Raw genomic sequence first — 26,646 nt, forward strand, 5'->3', positions numbered from 1 at the left:
AGTACGTACATAAATCACGGGTCAAGTATAATATTATTATACCGACATGACGCAAATCAATCTGTATAATAATTTATGCCTTGGTTATAAGTATGGACTAATATACTCGGATCGATATAATACAAGTGTAAAACGATGTGCTGTATTTTTTTTCATTTCTCACTAGAAATCAATCAATGGCCTTCTCTCGTTACTTTTCTGTTAATCCTCTCATGATCGTTTGACATTATAGATACGTGCATTAGTTTAATCGATTAAATTCTCTCGTTTCGTCAGCCGTCCTTTCGTCCTGCACTTATTTATAATATATATCTGGAGAACCGAGGAAACTGATCGTCGATAAGTATTGCATACAAGTATGGAAATTGATTTCGTATTATCCACACATGCAAACACGTATGCCGCATGACTCGGGAATATCGTCGAGTTATCGCCACGGATAGATAGACATCTTCGACTTTTATACGCACATATATGTATGTATTCCAGTATCTACATACCTACGTCAGGCTCGAACAACCGACGAATGACCCCGAAGCCACGGCCATGGCCGCATGACTCACCGATGCATGCGGTGCTCTGGCTTTGAACACTCGGTTGTAAGTATATAAGCGAAACGAGGTGCGCGATGCACCGAGGATGAAAAAAGAAAGACGCAAAGAAAGGTTAGCTTTTTTGAATTCGGCACGGCCGGAAGGTCCAGGGCTGTTGGGCATGTTACGGGGAACAGGAGAACCTGAAATAGTCGGGGAATTTCTTCCGACCTGGAATTATCAGGGAAAAGTCAGGGAAAAGTCAGGGAATTTAGTAAATAAGACGGAAATTTCATGTCCTTGGAAGAAATTAGCTGCAAGTTTTGTGGTAATTTGAAAATGTTGTAATGTTACTTTATACCAACACTTCCTTTCGATTTTTTCTTAATTTTTTTAAAGAAAATTACAGCCTGTCGTTAGGAAATAGATTAGACCAAGTTTGTCAATCGTACGACGTTAAAAATATTTACTGTCATTTATTTGTAAATACGCTATTATTAAGTGGTATGTCAGTGGATAACGACTATTTTTTCCGCTGGAATATATGGAAAATTCAAGGAATTTGAGATTCCAAAAGACGTACCAACCCTGAAATTACATTTCGTATACAGACTTCGATAGTTCGCAATTGTAGTTCGGGCCGTTTTTTTTTTTTTTTTTTTCTCTCTCTCTCTCTACATAAGGTGAATGAAACCGACGAATAAACGGACGCACGTTAAGAAAACACTTTGAATAATCAAGTAAAACGTTCTGAACTGAATGATATTTAAATAAGTTACAGTTGGTCGATACAATGAATTGAAAACAAAAAGTCATGTACCCAATTTTCGAAAAATTTGTAGAAATTTTTGAATTTGTGTTTTCGAAGCTCTGGCTACGAGCATTTTGTAAAATTGCATTGCATCTGCGTCAAATATGCAGTTAACTTTTATGTAAAATTTAGTTTCAATTGATAAAAAATCTGTTCTCCCGGAATTCAGGATGCAACATTTTCAAATTGTGCAGACAATGACAGTTTGTCGTTTTTTCTGTGACTTCATCGATAACGAGGAATCGTATTTTTTTTTTCAACTAAATACCACGGACCACACAAGTTTCCGGATTTAGACCTAATTTTTGACATAGGTATAAATATTTTAAAAATCGAATTGTTCGTTTGAAAAAAACGGAATCATTGTTCTATTTAAAAATTCAAATTTACGAATCAAACGGATTCTGAAATATGAAATACAGAAACGTGCAGCGACGTAAATTACGTCTAAAATAGTTGCACCGTTGCATTTGTCTTGCATATATTATTAATTGCAATTTTTTCAACCACAGAGAAAAAGGTCGAAGTGGCCGAGCAATCAATCAGGATTAAAGTAGTCGGTTGCTACTCGTAATTCGAAGAGTCGCCCGGTATACGCTCGGAATAATGCCGTAATTTAATTCATGAATATGCATACGGCATACGTGACGCGCAGATGAGACTTATGTCAGCGGGTAAGTATATAAAACCATAGATGTATATGTTACAGTTTAGTCGCGATGTTCGATCCAATTTAAAGAAACTTTTTTCTTTTCACGCTTCCGCGATATCGACGAGGTCCGGCGTGAAAATTTTTTGCGAGTATCTGATTGAAAACAATTTGTATCACTACTCGACACTTCGTATTGTTACCCCGAAATTGAATCTCGGTTTTTATTCAATTTTAGTGATTCGATTGAACCGATCGAGTATTTTTCGTGCCGTACATTATTTCCGTAGCCTTTGAATCGCATCTTGTACCAAGTTTGAGGTTATTCAAATTAGCGATGACTAAAATAGACTGGTTCATTCATATTTACAGAGTTGACGATCCTATACATTTTAAAAAGCCTCTTTCGCCCGGAATATATCATTTATAGTTTCAGGCTATGAATTAAATATCTCCAATTTCAATATTCTGAGTCAGCGGAACAAAAAAAAAAAAAAAAAATAAACTCGGAAAATTGTAGATGTATTTTTTTATTTGCATTGGTTATTTCTTGACCAAAATAACACGCCGAGACCACTAATATGAAATTATTGTTTCAAGTTCTCAATAACTCGAATTTCACAACTGCATGAGTTAATCGACTGCGTAATTCAGGCCATTCAGGCACACTTCGTTACGGTTTTCGAATAAATCGGGAATCACCGACTGTCAAGGGATAAGATAAGAGGCAAGCTGGCGGCACGTTCAACGTTGAGGAACACGTGTGCATAAACAAAACCTGACATCTATGCGCCGCGCCGCGTTTAATGGTTATTTGTTTTTTGTCCGAACTCAATAGTTTTCTCTAGTTTTTATCGTAGGCATAGAAATCGCAGTCAGTCGACCTTCGCCGCATGTGCGACCGAGGCGAATTCTTAAGCTCGTGTTGTTGGCTACCAACACGTGTGCCATGTGTGTACAATGTGTTATACACACGCGAACGTGTCAATGTGTGCATAAAACATAATGTACGCAACGTCGATTGACGTGAGTCATGAATTTGTATTTTGTGCTTCGCTCGGCTGCCGGGTGGAGGCGCTTGCAAACTACGCAGTTCATGTTTGTCAGCGACGATATATGTGTAAACAAGATGCACGTGTACGGTACGTAACGCGTTCGCGTATCGCGTGTACCTTACATATGATTTACAGTTTGAGGGAAAAATTATGAAAACGATTTTTTTTAGCGATATATCAAGTGCGGTTTCAATTCCATGAGACGAGTAAAAAAAATTTATGTCATTTACCGACTTCGAATAGGTGGTCAATTAAGAATTGATATCTTTTCAGATAGATTTATTATGTGATAATCGTGCATCGAGTTGTGCTAGTCAAATTTTTCACAAAATTCGTGATAAACAAATACCAAAACTATAAACGAGAATTCAGATATAGCGAAGTATAAAAGTCTGACGAATCGATCAGATTTTACTCGATTTCATGGTGATGCGAAAACGAAAAATCGATGTTAAATGTTCGTCGAATAACAAGAAAATGTGTTGGAAGTAACTTGATTTAGTACCTGTATTACTTCTCAATTACACGATGGAAATCGAAAATAATTAACCGTTCGACTCATAGTGATAAGTATTCTTACCACCTATTTTAACTACATCCATTTTTCGTATATTTAGAGAACTTTTCAGCATATTTCTTTGCGGTTTTTGGTATTTCTGATACTGCACTAATAGGTTTTCAATACTAGACAGCAATTATTGCCATATAATGTAAATTATTATTGTTAAAAACAAATAGTGGCAAAAAATCGTGAAAATTAAATGAATAATTTATTTCCGAGAAAGTTACTCATCTACGCATGTACATGTTTTTACATAACTTACAAGTTTTTTGGATAGCTGATTACGTACCTGAAATTAGATTTTGAAAATTTTGTACGGCGAATTCAATCAGCGACTCTGAAAACCCCTGCATAGAGTTTTCTGACCTTATTCGATCAGATTAGAAACTTTCGCCCACCATATCGGATCCATCATTTCGAATTTTCAAAATACGATTTCAGATTCGTAATCAGCGACTTTAAAAACCATCGAATACTGTCTTGTTATAAAAGTTGACTCAGCGCACACAACAGCGTGTGACCCAATGGGTTAAGAACCGCACGGTATTCACAAGTAGAAATTTATCTCGCCCACGGTAATGAAATTAGAATAAGCTTCAATTTTCAACTCGCAAAAAGGTGTCGCCGAATTTGTGGCGCACCGCCTTCCGTCTGACGATAGGCACCGCGGTGTCGTCTTACGGGGTATCGCCATGGCGAGTTGGGGTGAAACCTGTTCGTGCTACTGGTTATTACAGTTGATTCAATTCAGCAGCCACGATTTTGTCGCGTCGCGATTCTCCCGCAACCTTTGTTTCCCTATCTTTGCGGTTCCTACGCTTCAATGATCGCGCGTTACAGGGGTTGCTTGCTTATTACTTACACTTGGTGTTCGTCACCTCGTCCCTATTTAACGCGGCTAATGCACCGGAAGTAACGATAAGGCTGCGTAACACCGTGCCAAGTATATTTATATGGATTATACAGAAGCCTCGTACCGTTTAAAGATAACTGAGTGGGGTGGTTTCGAGTTATGGATGAGGCTAAGGTCCGTCATGTTAGTGTCACGACGTCCGTTACTTTTTTTTTTCATCGTTAATCGCGCAAATTTACACTGCGAGAGATTTTTTGTTTTTTTTTTATGTTTAAAATTCCGTAAGCCTACATAGTGCAACAATTAGAAACACTCATATTTTGGAAAACCAAATCCTGCAATGGGTGAATGAAAAATTTCAAGACAGTAATTTTTGTTCCGATGTTTCATTATAGCGTCAATATCCTGTATGTAAATATATATGTATATATATATATATATATCCATGTACACGTATGTTTGTTCTATACAGTGCAAGCGAATGATATCATCTGATTTTGATGAATCCTGATGCGCGCGAGGTGAGAATACTTTCTGAAATTGCATGTTGTAAAAGGTAGTTATGATAGACGAGGAGGCATGAGAATCGGTATCCTGGGGGCATGTATCACACCGATATTTAGAAGTGATGTCAGCCTGTCGGATTTTTGGGCCGCGAGACTATGCTGGAAATGTCGAGTGCGTGGTTTTGTTGAATAGTTATTCCTTTCTTTCTTCCTTTTTTTGTTCATTCCTCTGCAAAGTCGATCTTTCCGAAACATGTTTTTTTCTTTATACAACATTAGAAAATTATTAGAAAAATAATTCGCAGCTCGCGTCGGTGCTGCACTGACGAAATTACGTAGAAAATGTTTCTTGGCAAATTTTCCTCCCGGTGCATTATACGTATATATTATAGATAGAGTCGTCGTGACGTGGGTTTAGCAAGTTTCAGTTTAAGTAGGCGTAAAGAAGGCGGCCGTGATTGCTTGCGCATGACTCTGTGTGCGTAATTGTAGATATTCGATGTAACTCGGAATTGAAAGAAAATAAAATGTCATAAGAAATGATTATATCCCTGGTAATGAAAAAATTTATCAAACCCATTCATAATACAAGCTTTGAGCAGATTTTTTTTTGTTTCTTGTCAAATAATATAACTAATTAAAATTAATTAACTGTGGCAGCGGAAAGTTATGCACGAATCTGTTCAATCTTCATCTCGCCACCGATCTTCGTGTCTTACATGTAATACATATTATACCCTGTGTATACACTGTATACACACATATGGCGAATATCAAGCATGAGAAAAAATAAAACACACAATCGTCAAACGCGATATAATTTTGTGCTAGGGAAAGGCTGCAGATGTCTGCTCATAGCTGAGGTTTTATTTTTGTTCGTTATCTTTGATCACGTTCGTAATTCGCAACGTCTATACGTATGCGTTTTGGTTTACATCTTATCAACGTCATATACTTTTTATTTTTCACTTTTTTCTCGCGGCATAATTCGCGATCTCTGATTCAGGCGAAAATGGCAAAATTTTAAAAACCGTAAGAAGCTGCAAACTTTCAACAAGAATCATCCATACATCACGTGGCAATTATTAAAAATACTTCACATACAGCTAAACCTTTCTAATAACACTCGGTACAGATTTCTGGCGTATTTCGTTTCGATTATTGCAGTCAATAAACAATTCAAGATTAGAAAAACGGGCGCTAAACTTTGAGTAAATGTCCAACGGTAAACACAGCGGGCAGAGAAATTGACAAAATTGTTGGTGACATCAGCTAGCTGAGGATGAAACAGCTGTTCCTAAGGAGATGCTAGTCGAGCGCGGTTTACATAAACGCATGCGTCGTGAACATGTTCCATATTGCGCCTGTAGGTGACGCGTGAAACGTGATAACTGAACGATCTAACATAATCGCGTTAATTGGCCTTGTACAATATACCGCGTTCCTGTCTATGCGCATAATACACATTGCGCACAGCTTGTACATACATGTCATACTTAGTTTCGATCCAATTTTTCTCTTCTCCAAATTTCACACGTTCTCCAATTCCGTTTCACCTATTTTAGCCTATTTTTCACTCTTGGAATAATCCAGCATGAAACTATGAAAATTGAAAAGAGACGGATGCAAGAAAAGAAGGTCAAACAAGTTTATGCGCAATCCATATGTTAACAAATGTGGAACATGATTGAATATGATCAAGATTCGAACAAAAAGCAAGTAGAAATGAGTCGCGTGTAATATAGTAAGTGTGTAAAATTCCCGACATTAAGGTATCTACTTCTATGCACACGGGCGTGAGGCGATCGGAGAAATCTAGTACACACGCGTTGTACAGGTTCAAGCGTACGTAACGTTACGTACGTATGGGTTTGACGAAGTCACAGCCCGGGTGTTGTTGATTCGCGACGCACGAAGCCTATGAATGGGCCTGCCGGGCGATACTGTACGTCCGTAGTTTATTTATAGTACATAATATACACCGGTCCCATAGTGCGGTATCAGTACCCAAGTAGTCAGGCCCGTCGCGTTGGTACGTCGAACTCGGGCCGGGTCCGTGATCGTTACAACTGGTGTAGCGGAGTCGCATGCAGCCATGGTGCGTACAACGCACCACCCATGACAAGTGCACGGGGCTATTGGCTTTCCATCAATTATCGCGGTGTTAGCGGAAGGCGTCGATATGACTCGAGGATTACCGTTGAGTTAGAGTTAGTCGTCCATGCCAGGAGCGAGAAGGAGGCGTGACGTTCGTGTACGTCTCACAGTGCGTGTATGCGTGTATTGAGAGCGTGACGGTTGAAATTGTCGACGACTCGGGGAAATGAAAAGTAATGAAAATTAATACAACCACCCGCGTAAACGAGATACCCGTGTTGATTGAAGCTGCGTCGTCTTTTGGCTTACACGAATTCGCTGCTCGTAATCATCGGACACGCTTTGTGTGCGCAGAGGTAATTTATAGCTTCGAACCGATCCCGGATTTCCAAATCGGTTACGGTCTTTACCTGATTTTGGATCCTCTTAAACGGTCGTTTATATGATGACAGAACGATAATGTGTCTGGAATTTTTTTATTCATTTTTTTCTTTTTTTTTCTCACTCATTTTTAATGTCTTTACAAAAATTAACGTCTGCACTGCATTCGATGACGGCACGAGTATTTTTAGCCCGGATTTATTTTCGACGAGAGTGTAATAACAATGATGATATGTAGTGTATATGTGCAATTACTTCTGACCGTTTCTGGGAACGAAACCGAGAAACATTAACGCGGTCGTTGCCACTGCGGAACCGTTTTAAATTCGTCAATTTCTACGAATTTCTATCGATTCCTCATTCTGTAATTCTTCATTGTGTAAAAAACAAAGCGTAGTAAAAACCGTTGTGACGTATAAACATCTGAAGCGATCCTTGATTAAGGATGAATCTGCTCGACAGGCTGAACGAATCGAAATGTAGGCGAAGAGAAAAATTGTTTTCAAAATCACCAGCAATTTTATTGGCGCTAATGATGGTAAAAACAAATGGCACGATAACTCTACCATGCGACAGAAATGAATCTAAACAAATTCTGACAACACAAGCTATAATTGTAATATATTGATGATTTGAGAAAAGCTTTGATAATTAGGACGTTCAAAACGACTAATCCCTCGTGTTTTTCAATCAGTTACGATATTTTCAGGCTCATTTTAGTCGCTGACCAAATTTTCACAAATTGTCTGAAAAACATTGGAAAAATACAATACTATAGTACAGTTATAAATTTCAAACGTTATCGTTGACGAACGTCTGTTGTGCCGAACTTGAAACGATCTATTTTTATCCCCTCTGGGGATAACTACTCGACAAATTTTTCTCAGGCAATCTCCGTAGGTTTTTAAGGCAAAGAAAATAAACCGAAAAACACTTTAATCGTATTAAAAACACGGAAGTTCAATCAACTTGTGAATTTCATCCATCAAACTGTTTTCAATAATATCGGTACCTTACCTTGCGTCACTGGAATTTTCTCAAAATCATTTCTATCGTACAAAAGTGATGGTATTTCATTCGCGTTCACCGTCATCGGCAAATGACACTGCTGAAGATTATTCAAACGATTTTGTAATTCTTCATTACTTTCGATTAATCCATAATCTACTTAGGTTCATAAACCAGCAACTGACGAATCTTCGCAAGTGCAACGGCCCATCTTATCGAACTGCGGCCAACTTTACCGAAATTTTCCCGACTCCCGAAGCCGGGAATGAGGAAGCTGCATTCTAAACGAAGAAGAGAGTATACAGCTATCGCTTCATCGGCGCCTCGCGCGGTATATAGCGCTGTTATTAGCCGCGCTTAGCTCATCGGTGGATCTGGCTTGGATTGCGTTACGTCTGGCGGACTCCGACCGAATGCCAGGCTGCGGCGTACCTCGCGGTCTGTCCCGATCTCGTCTTCAAGGAGCGGTAAGAGCACGAAAGAACCTCGTGTGTCATCCGGCATTCGCCATTCGTGGACCAGCGACCCGTCGGCCAGCCACCGAAGACCTTGGCGAACCTGGTTCCGCTTAAACCTCCTCCTCCTACCGCTGCTGCATCATTACGGAGGAAATGCTGCCGGCACTATCGATCACCTCTTATCTTCGACGCGTCGAATCCATAATGTCTCGAAGGCTGGGTCAGTGCATGAATTTCATTCCGTTCAGGGCTTTGGGTTTCATTTTTAAATCGGGGTAAAAGTTCAGTGTTTCTATCATGGGCGAAGAAAACGAACGATTGAGGTTCAGTAGTCGTAACAGTAAGGAATTCTTTGCAGTCTGGTTTGTTATTAACGTACGTTTGGTGTATCAAAATGGGTGATACGGGTTCCCTTTCTGCGATACGAGGAGGTACGCTTGTTCAAAGGACAGGTATTTCCTCCCGGTTGAAGGAGGGGCACAGGTGAAACTATGGAACAGTTTTGATGCTGCGTGGATAGATAAAGTACGCCGACTATGAAAATCGGCGGTCATGAGACGAAGGGTCGATAATTGGGAAATAGCAAAATCCCCGTCTAGACGCTTAAACGATATAATTGCGGTGTAATTTTGCGACTCTGAATTCCTTCAATTCCAATTGATTTACAACGTACTTTACGCGTGGGTCTCAAAGATGTGAGATGAAAAAACTATTTCAAGACATTCTTTCTCAGTTCTTTTTCCCGAGTAATCCAACCCAAAGTCGAGACGTATTTCAAGTATGTCCAAACAAACGTGGGTATGAAAAATGCGACAACTCGGTGTTCGCAAGACCGTTTGGTAGAAAATGATCACTGAAGCTACCGAGTATACATACGCAATAGGGTGTAATTCGGTATTGCTCGGCAGTCGACCATGTCTGCGAGGCACGACTAACTCCTGGTTGCGATGTGCCTATAGCTGGCATAATGTACACATGACAAAAAGGTTTACGCTTCGTAAGCTTTCAGTGCTGCCGCTGCTGCTAGTTCTGACGTCAAATTGTGCAACGACTCTATTATTAATGATTACCACCTCGACGTTATACCCGCCGAGCAGACTGCGCGGCAAAATCCGAAAGCACGACACAAAGCCTCGCTCTTCGTGCGACACGAATCGTCGCAAAGAGAATTTTACTGCCCGTCAACGACGAGGTTTCTTTTTTTTTTTTTTATCTTTTTTTTTTATATACCATCTAAGCTTTTTTCTAATTGTAAATTTTTCGAAGCGTTCTACTCTCTTCGCAGAAGTACCCAGAACCACTACGTTAGAGATGGTCGACTAAATTCATCTCGGAGCTGTAACCTTGTTGCCAAAAAACGAAGCTACCGACTGCTGTGAACTTGGGAACTTCGCATCACCTGTAATAGATCAGACCATCGTTTTTCGTGCGTTCTTTGTCTTCCGATGTAAAAATGCGCCGGCATAGGTAATCACGTCCGATCTCCGACAAGGCACAAAGCTGGTCGTTAATTCAGCGCATTGTAGTCGCGGCAGGAACGAAAGGCGCAGGTGAAATATTTCCTCGGCAGGCTCAGTCTTGGTCTAGTCTCGAAAATTTCTCCCGGCATAGCTTACACGGCTGGCATCGTGACGGCAGGCAGCGTGTATAAACTATTGTGCGCAAATTCAGCCGACGGGTCTTGGCTGAAGCCACTCGTCTGTGACTCACTACTATGAATAGATTCCCTCCTGCTAGCTCTCTAGTTTTGTGTCTCCTTTCGTCGCGTTTATAACCGGGAAACACGGGCCATCCGAAGCAACGAGTTGCGGAGGGGACTTGTAGGGTCAACCTCGACTCTTGTGCAAGGGGAGGATGTGCCTCGTGACGACTGTTTTTTTATTTGGAAAAATAACTATTGGATTGCTGATAGGCGTAGGGAGACGGTGGAAATTCGTATGGAAAAATATAGAGGAAAATATGAAAAATACAAACTGCATTTTTTGGCTCCAAATACCGCACTTTATTTAGAAAATTAGAGAAGGAATGAAAGTGATTCCGTTAAAAAATATGTATCTACATATGAATCCGGACCCTATTTATATTGATCATATCGATCACAACCATCGTCACTGGCATTAATAAATTGATAAACCAAATCGACCATTGATAAACCAATATCTGCAGTAAAAGACAATCTTTTACATTTGTTTTTGTATTTCTTCGTTCGGCTGGCTTCAAAATGATCAAACACCACTCGACATTCCATTGAAATTAGCGATGTGAATATGAAAAAAGCACTTTAATTTATCCTGTTGCAAACCGTACTTGATGTTTCTTTGATCCAGGTAAAGAGTGAACCCACGTTGTTGGTGCTATACTGCTAGATGACTGAAAGATCCTGTGATGAGTTTCTAAACCGGATTGATCAGCTCGTGGGATTCTCTTTCAACTCTCTGTAACTTTCTTCGTACCGGATCGTCGAGGAATTCGTATCATGTAAACTATCGCAGGAACGATTAGATGTAATCGTTCAAACGAGGACGAATTCACTTGCGGAAAACGAAAATAAGTCATGAGCTGGCTATTAAGGTAAGTGATGTCATTCGTCGCGAATTGAATCGCGAGGCGAACCGCTAAATACGCAACTTTCGCAATTAGACGAGAGTCTTGTATTTGCACGTTGTACCTTATAAGAGCGTGCGTGAATGAAATGGTGCGTATACACGCTTTATAAATGTATAAGGTACGTTCAAGCGGGGTTAACCATGAATTGAGAAGAAAAGTTTCTCCATCCAGTCATATCAAGACTTTAAATACCTGTGACAAAATTGCAATCGTTCCGAATGATATTGGCGTTAAAGCTCGTGTCTAGTCTAAGACATGACACCTCGTGTATCAACTTTTCCGCAAATCGATGCGGACTTTAACATTATAATGATACGTACATGTGCGTTACTTTGGCTCAATGGCCAAAATTTATTTTAGTTTGACTTATATTCACGATTATTTTTAAATCGTGTATAAATTTTGCTGTATCTAGTTCATCTCTCTTTGTATTTTTATACTCATTATTTCTATTTTTCTTTCGACTAGGAAATTTCCGCTTCAATTGAGCACGTCTTTAACGACATTTTTTTCCCCAGATGATGCGAACGTCACAGGTAAACTGTATTTGTTTTTGAGCTGGACTAGCCAAGTGTTATCGGTATTTGTGCAAGCCGAAATTTCCTAAAAGAAAAATTATTCCATATTCTCACACATTACGGTAAAAATTCAACTTCACTCGAGTTACAGCGACGGATTTTATTCTCAGCGATGTGAGTTGTAGGTGAAACTGAATGAAGTTTTCAAAATAAAACATCAAATATTACTCGTAATTTCTGGTATAAAACACAGTTCAAGATGAATCGAAAAAATGTTTCTGAAAATTTGAATATTGAACATCGACATAGAAAGTCGAGACTATTTTCAACTTTATCGCTTCTATGTGTCAATCATCGCTAGTACAAACATGTTTTGGTTCTGAAACAATAACCAATTACTCACTTTGGCCCAGATCAACGATACAGAATATTTAGTAAGAGGAAATGATTCGCAAAAATCAATCAGCTGTTCTCCTCCTCCGGCGATGTTACAATAAAAACAGAGTGAAACGACATTTAATGATCAGACTTTAATTAACCAGTCAGCCGGCGTGGCCTTACATAATTAAGCCTGTGCAGTAACCAACATATGTATTCTCTTCGAAAGCCAATTGTTTCCAGAGTTTTTGGAGAACAATAGCGTTGCGGCAGCGTATCAGATGCGATGACGATTGCGCAAAAACATGCACCCGTAACGTACAAAAACTCCTTCGCCAACCTCGAATGCTTTTCAATCTTTACAGACGTTCTCAGTCATAAACATATGCACTGCTTCGTCATCGTCGTGCACGGAATTGAAGTGCGACACGCGTGCGATTTCCACCTCCGTATACTGACGAAAAGAGGAAAAATACTTGCTGTGATTTCCAAAAAACTAACGCTCTTTGTTGACAACTTTGGAAAATCCTAAGTGTCGATTTGGTCTGTGTACAAATTGGTGATACGATCGGTATCAGAAGAGAAAAACAATAATTAAACCGTCGATAGGCTTGTTTTTACTTCTGACATATCAGGGTGACTATTGTCATCGTATATTATATACAACTTACTTTGCCAAATCCTGAGATTATAAAACGTAGAGATTCGACAGTCTCGTCGTAATTATTGTACTGAAACGCCAGTATTTTTATTCAGAAGAATTTTTTTTAGATTTATTAATGAAAGCAGCACCTTGTGAAGTTGTTGCACGAAAAGATCGGGGGGCAGTTTTACTGACGTGGAAAAGAAATTTTGAAAACCTCGATCTCTTTCAGTTGAAACAATATGTTCTGGAGCGAATTTGGAGACTCGGATAATCACAATCGAATTAACGACAATCGATTATGACAGACTGAAATAAAATCTCCAGGTTTCGAACTTTTCGTTCTAACGACTGACATTTTTCAACGATCAACGAAAGTCACATTTTTTTTATACGAAATAATTTTCACACGTAGGTACGAACAAGGTTCGCAATAATGATTAATGAGAAATTTAAACGATGCGAGTATTTTTTCATTTCTAAACAACTTCAGAATGACAAAGTAGAGTCGATTTTTCAGATTTTTTTTCTCCGCTGTTGCGTTCGCGCTCAGTTTTTTTCCCATCGTTTTTCCTTCTAGTTTCATAACTTGGGTTAAGATCAAGCGATAGTATCCGGTGTAAAGATGTTTTAGAGTACGAGGTTAGTGGCTGGTTATAAACGAATAGTGCTCGAGGCTTGGTTATTAACGGTTTCGTCGCTAGCTGACGCATTGACTCAAAGTCCCAGCTAAACTAATTCTGGACCAACGGGAAGTGAGAAGAGACAGGGCGAAACTCGTGATTTGCATAATTAAAATTTACCAAAACAAAAACAGCGCATTCGAAATCCGAGTGGGATGCAAAAAATGAATCACAGCAACTCGTACCTGCGTATAGGTACGATCCGAAAAAGCTAATTTCGATGAATAACGATCTCTACGCAGAAACTTGCGTGGTAATTTATCGGTTAATTGCTTCGCTGACTAAGTATGTTGGTTGGCCAAAAAGCGATATCATTTCATTCGTTTTATTACGAGGCGATGTTACATCAAGTAATTATCAGATTATTACACTCGTACAAGCGACAAATAACTCTTGAAAGAAAAAAAAAAAAAAAAAAACAAAAGAAACAGGAAATGCCGGAATCACGAACAGACGTTATAAAGTTCAATGAGTCAATATTTTTCAGTCGAAAAAATCAATTCAACAAACAGGCTGACTAATGAAAAAATTAATTAATAAAATATGGTAACAGTGTTGTCGAAAAAAAAAACCACTACGAAGATTTCAATAAGTTATTAGATAATTTATGAAACTGTAACATCAACTGGTTTCCGTTAAAACTAATCAATGAGAGTTGGTTTGAGGATTTTGTCATCATCTTCATCAGATGTGTGAAACGTCTTCAATGCACGGTAAAGACGATCAAAAGACACAGACGATTATTAAACAAACTGTTTAAAAAAATCAAAAAAAAAAAAAGAGAATAAATAAAAAATTCGAAAGGTCGGGACGTCGGCGTCGTCATGGGACGATTGTAACACCGGGAGTCTGTTTCACTAGCCAAATAGTTGTCGCGAGATTCCATAGAGCGTGACGTAAGCTCATTAATACCGGGTGAAAAACGCAATGCGTAATTAATCTCGCGGCACCTTTCGCTGGCACGCGGATATTTATGAATATAAATAATAATGCCGAACCGCAGAGCGGGGATAAATTTCGCACTGGCGGGTATCGCGAGACAACTCGGGCGTGTAATGATAATTGCTAACAGGTCACACTCGGAGACACGCTCCTTCGTAAATTCATCATCTTCCACCATCTGCATCGTCTCTGCAGCGATTATTGTAACGGCCGTGGAATGTGAAACGTTAACCGGTTGCTAATTTATCGAGCTGCACGTGGAGTTCGAACTCTTTACATATTATAACTTTGACATTTCTCTCGCGGCAGGTTTTTCAAACAATTTCAAATATTTCACTCAAGTATGTTGCCGTGTAATAATTGGACTTTGACAAATGGGGGAGAGATCCTGGTTCGATCGTGTTTAATATGTTGCAGTTCTTAGGCGAGGTACTCGATCATTCAAATCAACGAAAAAACTCAGTGACACGTGACGGACGTTGACGCAAAGAAACAATGCACTAATAATGCTATTTGTCATCGAAATCACACGGTTGTCGGGACGAGATGTTGTTTTAGATTGATTGTGGATTTGGTCTTGAATGTGGCAGGGATCCTTGACTCTTCAGAAAATGAACGTCTGTCTTGCAAGCAGAGTAAGTAGCGATGAAAAACTTTTTCACGGGGTCGTTTCAAACACGAAGCTCGATGTTTATTCGACATTCCTAAATACTTAGGTTTACATTGAATTGGGCGATTGATTTTTGAACCTAAGGGTTCCCCAAAAATTGAAAACTAACCAGTTTCTGTGAAAATTTAAATTCAACGACTACCTCGTTATTTCGACGAAAATTGTTTGACAACAAATCATAAACTGGCACTGATCAATAAAGTGAAATATAGTCTCGAAAAAGATTCATTTTTGCTGATCTAATAAATTCAGAAGATTCCAACGAATAATCGCGATGTAATAGATAAAATTCCCATCTTCAATTAATATTTATTGCGAAATAGATCAGAAGCTCCATAATTTCGGGCAAAAAAACACCCCCAATAAGTTACAGCGGAATCCGTGATCCAGAGGGCTGATACTCTCTTCGTGAGTAAAAAGAGGAAAGAAAAAAAAAAAAAAAACACAGCTACACAACAGTCCGTCATAAAAAATTCACTCTCAGCAAATAGATTTCATCCGATCCAAACACCGTCTTTTCTCATCGTGTAAACTAACTACGCGTAATATAATCATCTTGTCAAACGTAAACGGTTTTTGATATATATTTTTCTTCGTGAGTCGGTTTTTCCCTCCCTTTCTTTTTTTTTTTTTTACTTTTTTACGCTTCATGTTAGCGATTTATGATTCTAGTAATTTGCACCAATGTACATAATCAGGCTCGAAATATGCCGTTACTGAAAATCTTCCAAGTGTATTAAAAATTGCAAACACGCCGAGGTGTTGATACTTATACCTAAATCTGAAGAATTTCAGCTGAAATTTTGATTTAGTTCAAGTTTGTTAAAATATTCACATTATCGTTGTTCACAATACTGAGTTTCGATCAAACAATAAACGAATACATGATGTCAGTACGATGATAATTCAGTTTCAAGTTCACAATTTCGTACTTACAGATAAGGTTGCAAAGTTTCATCCGTTCACTAAAAAGTTAAAACTCAGCGGCGAATCGAGTTTTTCGTCAAAGTTTCAGCTACTTAAGTTGAATCAATCGCGTTGTACAAATTGTCTGTAATTTGAGTGCGTACAAGCACATTTGATAAAGTTGGTGGTATAAAGATGCTTCAATTCCTACAGATAAATCCACATTTCAAAAGTACAGCACGTCATTTTATACTTGAACTTCCGATTGATCGAGTCTAATTGAAATTTCATGCTGCCAAATAAGCTGAGTTTTGAATAAAAAATTTTATCGTTGTAGAATTATTTTCCATTAAGCTTGATCGATCGAGAACTTCAGATACATACAGAACACATCGTGCGAGCGTCAGAAAAAATATAAACGGAAAAGTAAAAGAGACAGCGTATCGCGGTGTCATCATTATTTTGGTACTTCTGAAGCCACGTGACCGTAGTCTTGAAATACTCGCTTTGTTCTCAGCGACTTGCCGCCACGGTAAATAAAAAAGAAAATCGCAAATAATTGCTGTTGCATTTACCACATCGTTGAGTGGTGCTTTTTTGACGTATGACGTGAGAAAATTTTATTCTAACCACAATATTTTTCCACCATAAATTGGACTGATAGCAAATTCAACGTGTTCCGAACATCATCACGGTGTCACGTGACTGATTTCGCAACACTTACTGTAATCGGGACGACCTTTTCTCAAAATCTCGAATCGACAATGAATCCTTTGTGTGACTTTGTCAGCCACAGAGCCGAACAAATAACGCGGACAAATTCCTGGTGTATAATTCATTCCCTTGCAAAACGTGGTTTTTGAGGTTAGATTTTTACGATGATTCACGATCCCTGACCAACTAAAAGTTTCAAATCGATGGCACGTTGAGGGAAGTAAAATTGGGGTGAGTTTACTCGCGGACTGGCCTTGGCCCGATCACACGTTAAAAGACTAAAACCTCGCCACGCGTGCTTTCCAACCAAGCGAGCAACAATAAATAAACCATTGTTCCAAGACTCACCGAGAAGCAAGGCGGGCTCCCTGTTGTCCTCGACGAGGGCGGTGAGCACGAGAAACAGGGGATGCTGTACCGGCAGATGCTCCAGGTCAGCGGTGGAGTCGTCGTAGACAACGACCTCCTTGAAGGACCGTTTCCTGAGCAACTCCTTGCCCTCGCGGGCGGTCGCGAGGTCGGCAAGGGTGGCCTTTCCCTGCTGGAGTCGTCGTCGGTTGAAGCGGTCCGAACAGTTTATGTTTATCGCCCCTCGTATGTGGTTCACGTTGTAGGCGATGAAGGGCCGACAGTCGAGCAGCACGAGGCCCCCGCCGCTGTTCCTCTCCAGCCGGCGGGCCAGCTCCCCGGGGCCCAGGGCGACCGCGTGCTGGAGGACGAGGGACCGCTGGAGGGTCCCGCTCTCGGCGCAGGGGCTCGTCGGGAGGCTGACGGTCTCCATCTTGCACCGCTTAGGCGGGGCGCTGCAGGGCGACGGTAGCGTCGGGTAGAGCGACGTCGAGGCGCCGAGGTGCTCCGTCGGCGGACCCGGTTCGCTCAGACTCCTGTTCAGCGCGAGTTTGAGGCCGTCGCGCGGCCGCCCGGCCGACACTTCGCAGCACACCAGGGTCGTCATCGCCCTGACGTCACCCAGTCGGGTTATATCGAGACCCGCTGCAAAGGAGAAAGGGAACGGAGATTAAGACGGAGAATACTTGCCGTGAAACGCGACGGTAGTGCCGGGTGCCGAGTGCACTAAAATCATCGTACTCCTCCTCCTCCACCTCCCACACCCCCGACAGCAGTGAGCTTCAAGCTTGCCAGAAATCATTTTTCAGGGATCGATTTTTTGCAACGGGCGTTTCGCTGGAGAAAAAATTTGACGCCGTTGATATGATGCACGTTTCGCGATCACTTGCGGTTCGTAGAGAGATTACGTGAGATTACTTGACAAATAATTTTACTTTGACCAGCTGATTTCTCACGATTTCTAAAATTTTAGATAATTTTTTAAGGTTACAAAGCGGTCTCTGTAATCCTAAATCATTTCGCATGACGGCTAATGATTACTAGCAGAATTTTATTTCAATTTTAGGTACTGATTTCGGTGTAATTTCGAAGAATACAAAATGATTTCGAATAATATTCACACCGCGATCTCTTGAGTGAAACACCCCTTGGATTTTACTGCAGAAATGGACCAGTTGTTAGTTTATTTTAGCACGGATATATGGTGTTTTGGTTTATTTTGTATCCCTGCCATTTTTTATGTAGACAAATTCACTCGTTATGGAGTCATGACCGATTATGTTCTTCATTTCTGCACGAACGTTTCTAACTTCGTCCTCATGCCATGTATACATTGCAGTCTCCGCGGAATAATGCGCGATTTCGGTTGTCTCGCAAGTTCAATGACATTCGAACCTGCGCCCGGAATCCATTACGATTCCATGACGGATAACAATGAATGATTAATGACTTTTCTGCATCGCTATGTCTACTTTATTGAAAACGAGATAATCCAATCCAATGGATTCGATAGAGAGTCAAAGTACAGAAAAGTCAGAATTAAAAATGGTCAAAGTACAGTAAAGCGTAAAGACGAGGTGGGGGTAAAAACATCTAAAGGTCAGAAAATAAAAGTGTAATAATGCCGAAATTTTTATACTCTACTATTTTACAACTTTCTCATGTTAAAACTCAACGAACGTTTCTCTAGATTTTTAAATCTTTCAAGGTTCGATATCGTGACTTTTCTACATTTTGACGCTCGCTCGAGAAAGTGGAACTACATTCACGAAATGCGCCAAGATGTTTGAAATAACATATGCAAATTATTTTTCATCGCCTTGTCAGGTTTCATTGAACGGTTTCTTTTCAACAGTTCCAAAATTCATTTAAATTACTCTGACAAACTCGGAATCCTTTGACACATCTCGGTTTTTCAAATTTTTCAGACGAATGAGAAATGTAGTTATTCCTATTGCATTTAAAAAAGACTTTAAGCAACCTGAATAAAAGCTTGTCAACGCTGCTTGAAGATTTATAAAAAGGAAATGGAATGGAAGAAAAATTTTACAGATTTTGCTAAAATATTGTATTCAAAGTTGGGTGAACATTTTACTTTTTTGCCACTCGATATGCAGACGGCAGATGCTTGTGTATGTGGCAAAATATACAAGTATACAAATAAATAATATTCATCCAATCCTTTATTTGCGATACACAAAGGCTCTTATTTGATTTTACTACCATTATTATTATTATTATTATTATTATTATTTTGCTATTTGAAAATAGTGCAATACATTACGAGAATGCAAATGTTTATATCGCATGATAGATAAATTGTGCAAATGTATACATATAACTCGTATATCATATATCTCTTCCGTTATAAAACATACGGGATAATTATGCGGTAATTCTTCGTGCGGTTATAGAAACAAGTTTTCTAATTGGTTTCTCGCAGTCAACAATTAATCGGTAGAAATGTCACAATTCTTTATTGCAAATAATTTCTTACACTTATTCCGTGAAAACTGTGAATAAATATCTTACTGCCCATGCCGTACTAAATAAATTTTGTACGTACATGACATTTGCAACGGTTGTACTGAAATTTCAAAAAATCTAAACTACAGCTCTATTTCTCTTCTTTTGTAAATAATTGATTTCTCTTAAAATATGACCACTCAATCCGTATAAATTATAGAACACCGAAATATAGGAAAAATTTTTTAAATCATCAGAGATTTTTCTCGGAACAGTCTTCTCCAATTTTTAGTAAAAACAATTAATTTCACTGCGACATGATTACAAATTTTCAAGTACCCATATTCTTCATTCGAGTCAAAACTGTCTCTTCAAATTGGCAAAAAAGCGAATAATCCATACAAAGAATGCAATTAAAAGTTCGATAGATACGACGAAGGTTTAACAGTGACTTGAAAATGAATTCTGTTATGTCACAGGCGTGCTTTGAGGACTCGAGCGGTATTTATAATAGACCGAGTCATTACCAAATGACGAAATTCATCTACAGTAGGTAGAGGACCGTTAAAGATTTCCTTTTCCTTTATTCATTGTGAATTCTACGCGGGATTCAGTAGATGGTCCTTGTTTCCGGCGATGACTGTATAATTCATTTACTTCCACAGGCTATTTATCCGCAACTGCGGTGGCCGCGAAAATATCGTGTCGTTACTCTAAATACACCGCCGGCAGAGAATATGGATCATTTCTTAAGATAAAGTGGAGCTTTCTTGAAAGATCCGAATATTCGTGCAATGTCGATATCTAAGGTGTAATAATTTTTATCGGTAATCGACTTGAATCGACTTGATTAGATTGAAATTCCTAATCGTATTCGTAGAGAATTTTATAGTTTTGGTTCGTTATATGTATGTTGCTCAGTTATTTTAATTTTTTTACTGGACCCAAAAAGTAAAAAACATTCGAATAGCTTGTAGCTATATATGAATTGAATTGGATTACTTTTCTCAATTAATTTATCTTCTCTACGGCTATAAGAAAAATGTCGGCATCGAAAATCTTCGCGGTTTTAATTATAACGTCTTTTGTTTTGTTTTACTAGCATTATATTTCTTATTGTTATTGCGACTATGCTTGTATTCTCATTTTGAAACCATGAACAGAACTGCGGTTCGTCCACTTTGTCGATAATGTTTTACTGAAAATTTGTTATGCTTTTGGTTTACACGTTGTGTTTCTGATCGGAAACTGTTAATGAAGTGCCAGGAACCACGTGTGTTGGAATAAAAATAAAGAAGAGAATGAAGAGATGGTTTTTTTTTTTTTTAAATACGATCGTTCGTTTCCTCGATGTGCGTGGATATTTTTGCCATTGATTTTTTTTCTTTGGTGTCCTTGGATCAAATGAAATCGTTTAACTTCTCACATATAAACATCTAACGGATTCCAAGGAATGCTCCTATATTTTTCCGACCTACATTTTAACTAGATTCCGGTCACTCAGTAGCTCAAATTGTTTACAACAGTTGAATGTGTAACATTTTTTCGTCTCTTTTTTTCTCTCATTTTACAAGTAAAAACGATTCAAAATAACTTCTCATTCTAAACAACATAACTGCCAATTCTGCAAATTTTCCGGAACTTTGTCTCTTCGTTTTTCGTTTGTAATGAAATTCGAAGAATGTATGATTTTCACATTATTTTTAAACTCATCTGCCATTTGAGAAAAAACTTTGAAAAATCAAACAGAATCAAAATGAGAATTTAAACGCTCCGATAAAATCAAATGGTAAAAATCGAAGGCGGTTGCAGAGCCGTAGTAGAAAATGAGGTGAAATCAATCTCATAATGGACGAATCAAATTTTTAACCTATGTGTTTATTTTTCAATTGAAACTTTTACCTTCATTGATAAAATTTCAAGAACTGCGTTCACTTCGGCCTTGCAATACTATACATATTTACATTAAAAAATCAGTGAAACTTTGCACTTTCATTCAACAGTACCGACGACAACATCTTAGTCAAAGAAAAATAAACAATCAGACCCGATAATTTCCTGTTTTACACTCATCCATTATAAGAAATGTAAATTCTTTAGTTCACCTCCATGTTTTCTGCGCTGCTAAATGAAGAGGAGAATTAAAATAGGCCTGCAACCAAAAATTTTTCATAAAAATATAAACAAATTGCTTTTTCTTCACCACATAGTCATTTGCCGTTCGAACTCCTCAGAGAGAAAAAAATGGCACTTACAGCCTCATTCGATTCTCCTTCTCAATCGTTGCCGATCAAATTGTCGTGCACGAATTTCGCCTACATCTGTGACAAACCGACGCGAGGCGAACGTTCTCCGTGAGATTTGCGCCTGTCGCTTCGGCCCGCGGAGTGAGTCAATTACTAATATTAGAAGGTTCGAACCTGGAGTTGAAAGAGTTCGCAGGTTGTCCGAGCACCGAGGCGCCCCGAAGGGAACCGAAAACGGCCGAAGGATTCTCTCGATAACTCGTCGCCTACGTCACGTGCGCGCGCACCGATCCAGACGCGTACGACTCTCTCAACCAAACAATTCGCCCGCTGGGTGAGTAAACGTAGAAGAATTCCGTCCCGGGGCATCGGGCGTACAACACACAACGCGTAGTCTACGGGGATTCTCGGCCGAGTCGGACAGGTGTAGGTACCTCGAGCACCTGCTCCGGAGGTGAGGCGACGCCCTCTTCTCAACCTCCGGTCGTCCCAAGTCCGACAACCCCGATTGCCGGGGGTTAATATACGACATTGGGCCAGTCCTTGGGGATGTTGGTTGGCCGAATCGGCACTCCTTGATCATTTTATTGCGAGACACTCGCGCATTTGGTAACTGTCCGATTGTTATATGAGATTGATTTGGAAATAGGAGAGTAGAAAAAAAGGGGGGATGACGAACGAAGGGCTCGAACGTCGATTTTTCATCATATTTGAAGTTCTTAACGTTATCGTGACGATTCGTGATGAGGAAAAACCGTTCGCAATTTCGCGATTTTCGAATTTTCTGAAATTCAGCAAACGGTGACAAAACGAAACGTAATCATATTCCGATATCTTAATCCCTTCGAAATCATTTTAAGATTAAGAAAATAGTGATTTTTTCACCAATTTTTCGTTACGATTACGCTACTAACTTCAACTTCGTGATTCTTCGTTGTTTCACATCACTCCGAAATTGTTGGAAATCTAGCGGATTCACCGGATTTCACTATGAGATTGCTCGTTTCGTTTGGAAGATTATTTTCTACGAATTCGTTGCATTGGTTTTTTTTCTTCTCATTTTCGTTACGTTGTTATCGTCAAGTATTTTATTTCAGAACTTGGTTAATGGACAATAAACGATGATGTTAAATTGACGAGTGAAAACAAAGAAAATCTGTTTTGGTGAATTTGAAGAAACTAGTCTTATAGATAATATGAACCATCGCAGGGTGAAATCGAACTAATTTAATAGATTTTCAACAACGTGTCAATCATACGAAATGAGTTGTGTATCTTAAAAGAGAACTTCGTACAAGCTTGCTAATAAAATAATTTTGCAAATAATCACTGTACGACCGTTTCGTAATAAAATTAATAAAAAGTTCCGGTGTTTGGTCAACCAACTTCCTGATCACGGTTCTTATCTAGTTTTGTTGAACCCACTGATGTAAATATCTCGAAACAAGTAGGAAAGAATGTATACGAAATCTCCGGCTTGTATCTCAATTATAATATCTGCTAGCGCAGAGCCTTTGAATTTTAGCATTTGAATAACACAAGTTTTTTATGTATCTGATGTTCCGATCGATAAAATTTGATCGAAAATCCGAGTCCTCGCCTCTTCTAAGCACCGATCATAGAAGAATACCAATCGTTACACATTTAGCCCCAAGTTCACCGTTTCGTTCTTTCGGATAGTTTATATGCAAGGTTCATTTACGATTCAAAACCTTGTTACTGGAGAGTTTTGGATCAGGCTTGTTTAATCGAAATTTCAGGTACGTGGATTTTGCCTCGCTGCGTGGTTAATTTTTTTTTACCTATTAATGTAACGGGTGAAGAAATTCGCAACATGGTCAATTTTTCACGTACAGCAGTCGAATCTATTCGGTAAGAATTTTGAGATTGTCGGAGAAAAAAATGAACCGCGAAAACTAGAAAACTATGCGTCAAAACTCAGATAATAATTCTTTTTCTTGCCTTCGTCTTTTTATGGAACGGTAAAACATTTTATACCGACAAGAGCAGGCATCTAATCGCACAAATTAATAAAGTGTGAACTCACAACGTTAACCCAATAAGATATGTGAACATAGCTTCCGTTAGGTTTAACTTATGGGATGATAAGGAAAAAAAAATAGTACGAAATTAAGCATCTTCTTGTAAGTAGCAATTTACTTCCAGTTTATCATTTCCTAAGCCTTCAATACTTGACGTAATTCTATTTTGTTTCGCAATTTGTTGTATTAACGTTACGAACTTGAACTTGATATCTGTTGCTTACGTAATACTAACTTTACCAACTTCCACTGTCAACAAGTTACTATTCATGGACAATATGAACCGTGCGATACAACGTTTATCGAGTTTGAGCTTCGATTCGTATTGCTTTTATTTTTTTCAAGAGTTTAACAGGATTTGCAATTTCGAATAATGAAAAATTAGAACGTGATTAGTGACTGAAATAAAGTGTTCGATAGAGGAAAAAATTTTCAAGGAAAAGTAAAGTTGCTACGTACACAAATTAATACACAATACACACGTTCAGCCTTAAATTTTATTTCTAACGATTTTATCCCGAGCCAAAAAATATCTGATTAAGTTTTAATCGCGTTAGTCTTCGAAATGACAATTTACTACACGCTAAAGAGAAGAGCTAGTAATTTATACAAGAACCAAAGTTCAGACGCGCAATGAAGTTTGATTTAAGCTATTGAATGTCGATTAATAACAATAAATCATCATTGGGAATTAACGTCACGACCAGCTGTCCCAAGGTTTTATGTTGGCAATTCGTCCAATTCTGACTATAGTTTCTCATTCGCGTCGAAGAAAAAAGAAAAAAAAATATCTCGACTTGTCAATGCTAATCAACATATTGCATCGTCACGTTTACTTTCCATCAATATTATGTAACGTACTCGTAGTACGAATACATGTCACTTAAAAATAAAAACTTTAAATCCCGTAGAAAAAAATCAAAGTGGTGCTGCTATTTATTTTACTATTTGACCGACTACACGTGTTAACAAACAATTGTCATCGTGCCGTTAGTTCAACAAATAAATATGCAGGTAACCTTATTCGAACAATTGCAAAGGTCGAAACGAACAGCAAATATTTTGATTTCCAAGCTTGAAGAACAGGTTTAAATTAAGTGATTTTACACTATACACAGTGTCTGATCGTGTATTTTCTTACGGATTTAATTATTATCTTATCAGCGTGTAATGCGGAAAATTTAAATGTGGCTATGACACAAGAATCTAAATTTATATACCTTGTGAGTGAAATCATGATGATAACATCGCAATATTATACGTGCACCATTTTTATCTTGACAATAAAAAAATATCGCATTAACCAGTATGTTTGGTTTCAAATAAGTTAAAACAAAAGAATTTCCTTATACATTCGCGGAAAGGAAATATGAATTCGTAAATAAATACAGCTCAAAGATATTGTATAAATAAAATATATAAAAAAAAAGAAACCAACAATGGAATTAAATCACTTTTGTCTGTCCAGAGAGTGAAAACTTTAGTAAATATTTACAGATGTATGTGTAAATGTGTATATATATTGTGTCTCTGTATATTGTATACAAAGATACAGGTGCGCGTTCAGCCAACCTTCCACATATTTCGTCTCACTCAGTCTAACCTAACCTAACTCTAATCTTCGAACACCAGTAGTAACAAATAGTTTTATGGACTGTCGAATACATGTTCCGATTGGGCTCAATTGTTTCTCTGAAAATTGTTAAATATTTGGTAAAAGATGGAAAAATCCGCGAGGAACATTTTTATATTCTCCGATAGAGCGAATCGATGGCGAATCGTTTGATTCGCAAGAGATTTGGATTTCATTTCCGCTTTAAAATCCGCTCCGAAGGTTCTGAGTTTAAAGAATCGTCGACTAACGTAACGACGGAATGAAAATCAGAACCGCCACACGACGCGTACTTCTGATTCTTCAGGAAAACAGATTACGTTATCTCGTATACTTATAATAGCTGCACGCCAGTTTTTATCAACCGAAAACGGACCTTATATCACTTCACGCGTTCACCGGCTTATTTAACTCGTAAATATATTTCATCCACATTTTATCATAAATTATACTGTTTCGTTTGAACTCCTTTATCAAGTTGTACTAACCGCGATTTCTTTTGCAATTTTTCTCAATCTCATTTCCTTTCGTCTAATACTGTAATAAAAATTTGTGTACACATTTATTGTCAGTGCAGTTACAGACCCTTAACAGGTCTATTTGTAGACGGTATATATACAAAAATTGCAAAGGTAAACCTGGTACCCCGCGATTTCTCCACTCGGCAAGATCTTCTTCCATCTATAATTCATTCGCTCCATGCTCGCAAACCTGTACAACAGTGTATCTGTTATGAATCATCCGAATCGACCGGAATTTCTGGCTAACGGAACGTTTTACAAAAAACGAATTAAACTTCGAGCGTGTATCGCAAAGGCAGAATCTATGAAAATTGTGTTTGGGTATTCGGTACGCCGGTAAGCAAATTGGCGAATTCATCGTCGTCGACAAATGTTTAACCGCTATTTTCGTCAACTGGCCTCATCGTCATTTCTCAGACAGTTAAGTCGATCCTTGA

At 38.6% G+C, this 26,646-nt stretch overlaps 2 protein-coding genes across 3 annotated transcripts in view; one reads left to right on the plus strand and one right to left on the minus strand.

Annotated features, from left to right (window-relative positions):
- Positions 1–26,646, minus strand: part of LOC107225843 (dual specificity protein phosphatase 10) — a 93,087-nt gene that overhangs the window by 40,052 nt on the left and 26,389 nt on the right. Inside the window, exon 3 of the mRNA XM_046738264.1 lies at positions 17,323–17,967. Coding sequence (XP_046594220.1) covers positions 17,323–17,967 — 645 coding nt within the window. The remainder of the gene's footprint in view (positions 1–17,322; positions 17,968–26,646) is intronic.
- Positions 1–26,646, plus strand: part of LOC107225845 — a 135,035-nt gene that overhangs the window by 29,273 nt on the left and 79,116 nt on the right. For both annotated transcript variants that reach the window (XM_046738265.1, XM_046738267.1), the window contains exon 3: positions 11,241–11,484. The gene's annotated coding sequence lies outside the window, so the exon portion shown is untranslated. The remainder of the gene's footprint in view (positions 1–11,240; positions 11,485–26,646) is intronic.

The sequence above is a fragment of the Neodiprion lecontei genome, chromosome 4, assembly GCF_021901455.1.
Source record: "Neodiprion lecontei isolate iyNeoLeco1 chromosome 4, iyNeoLeco1.1, whole genome shotgun sequence".
Lineage (NCBI taxonomy): Eukaryota > Metazoa > Arthropoda > Insecta > Hymenoptera > Diprionidae > Neodiprion > Neodiprion lecontei.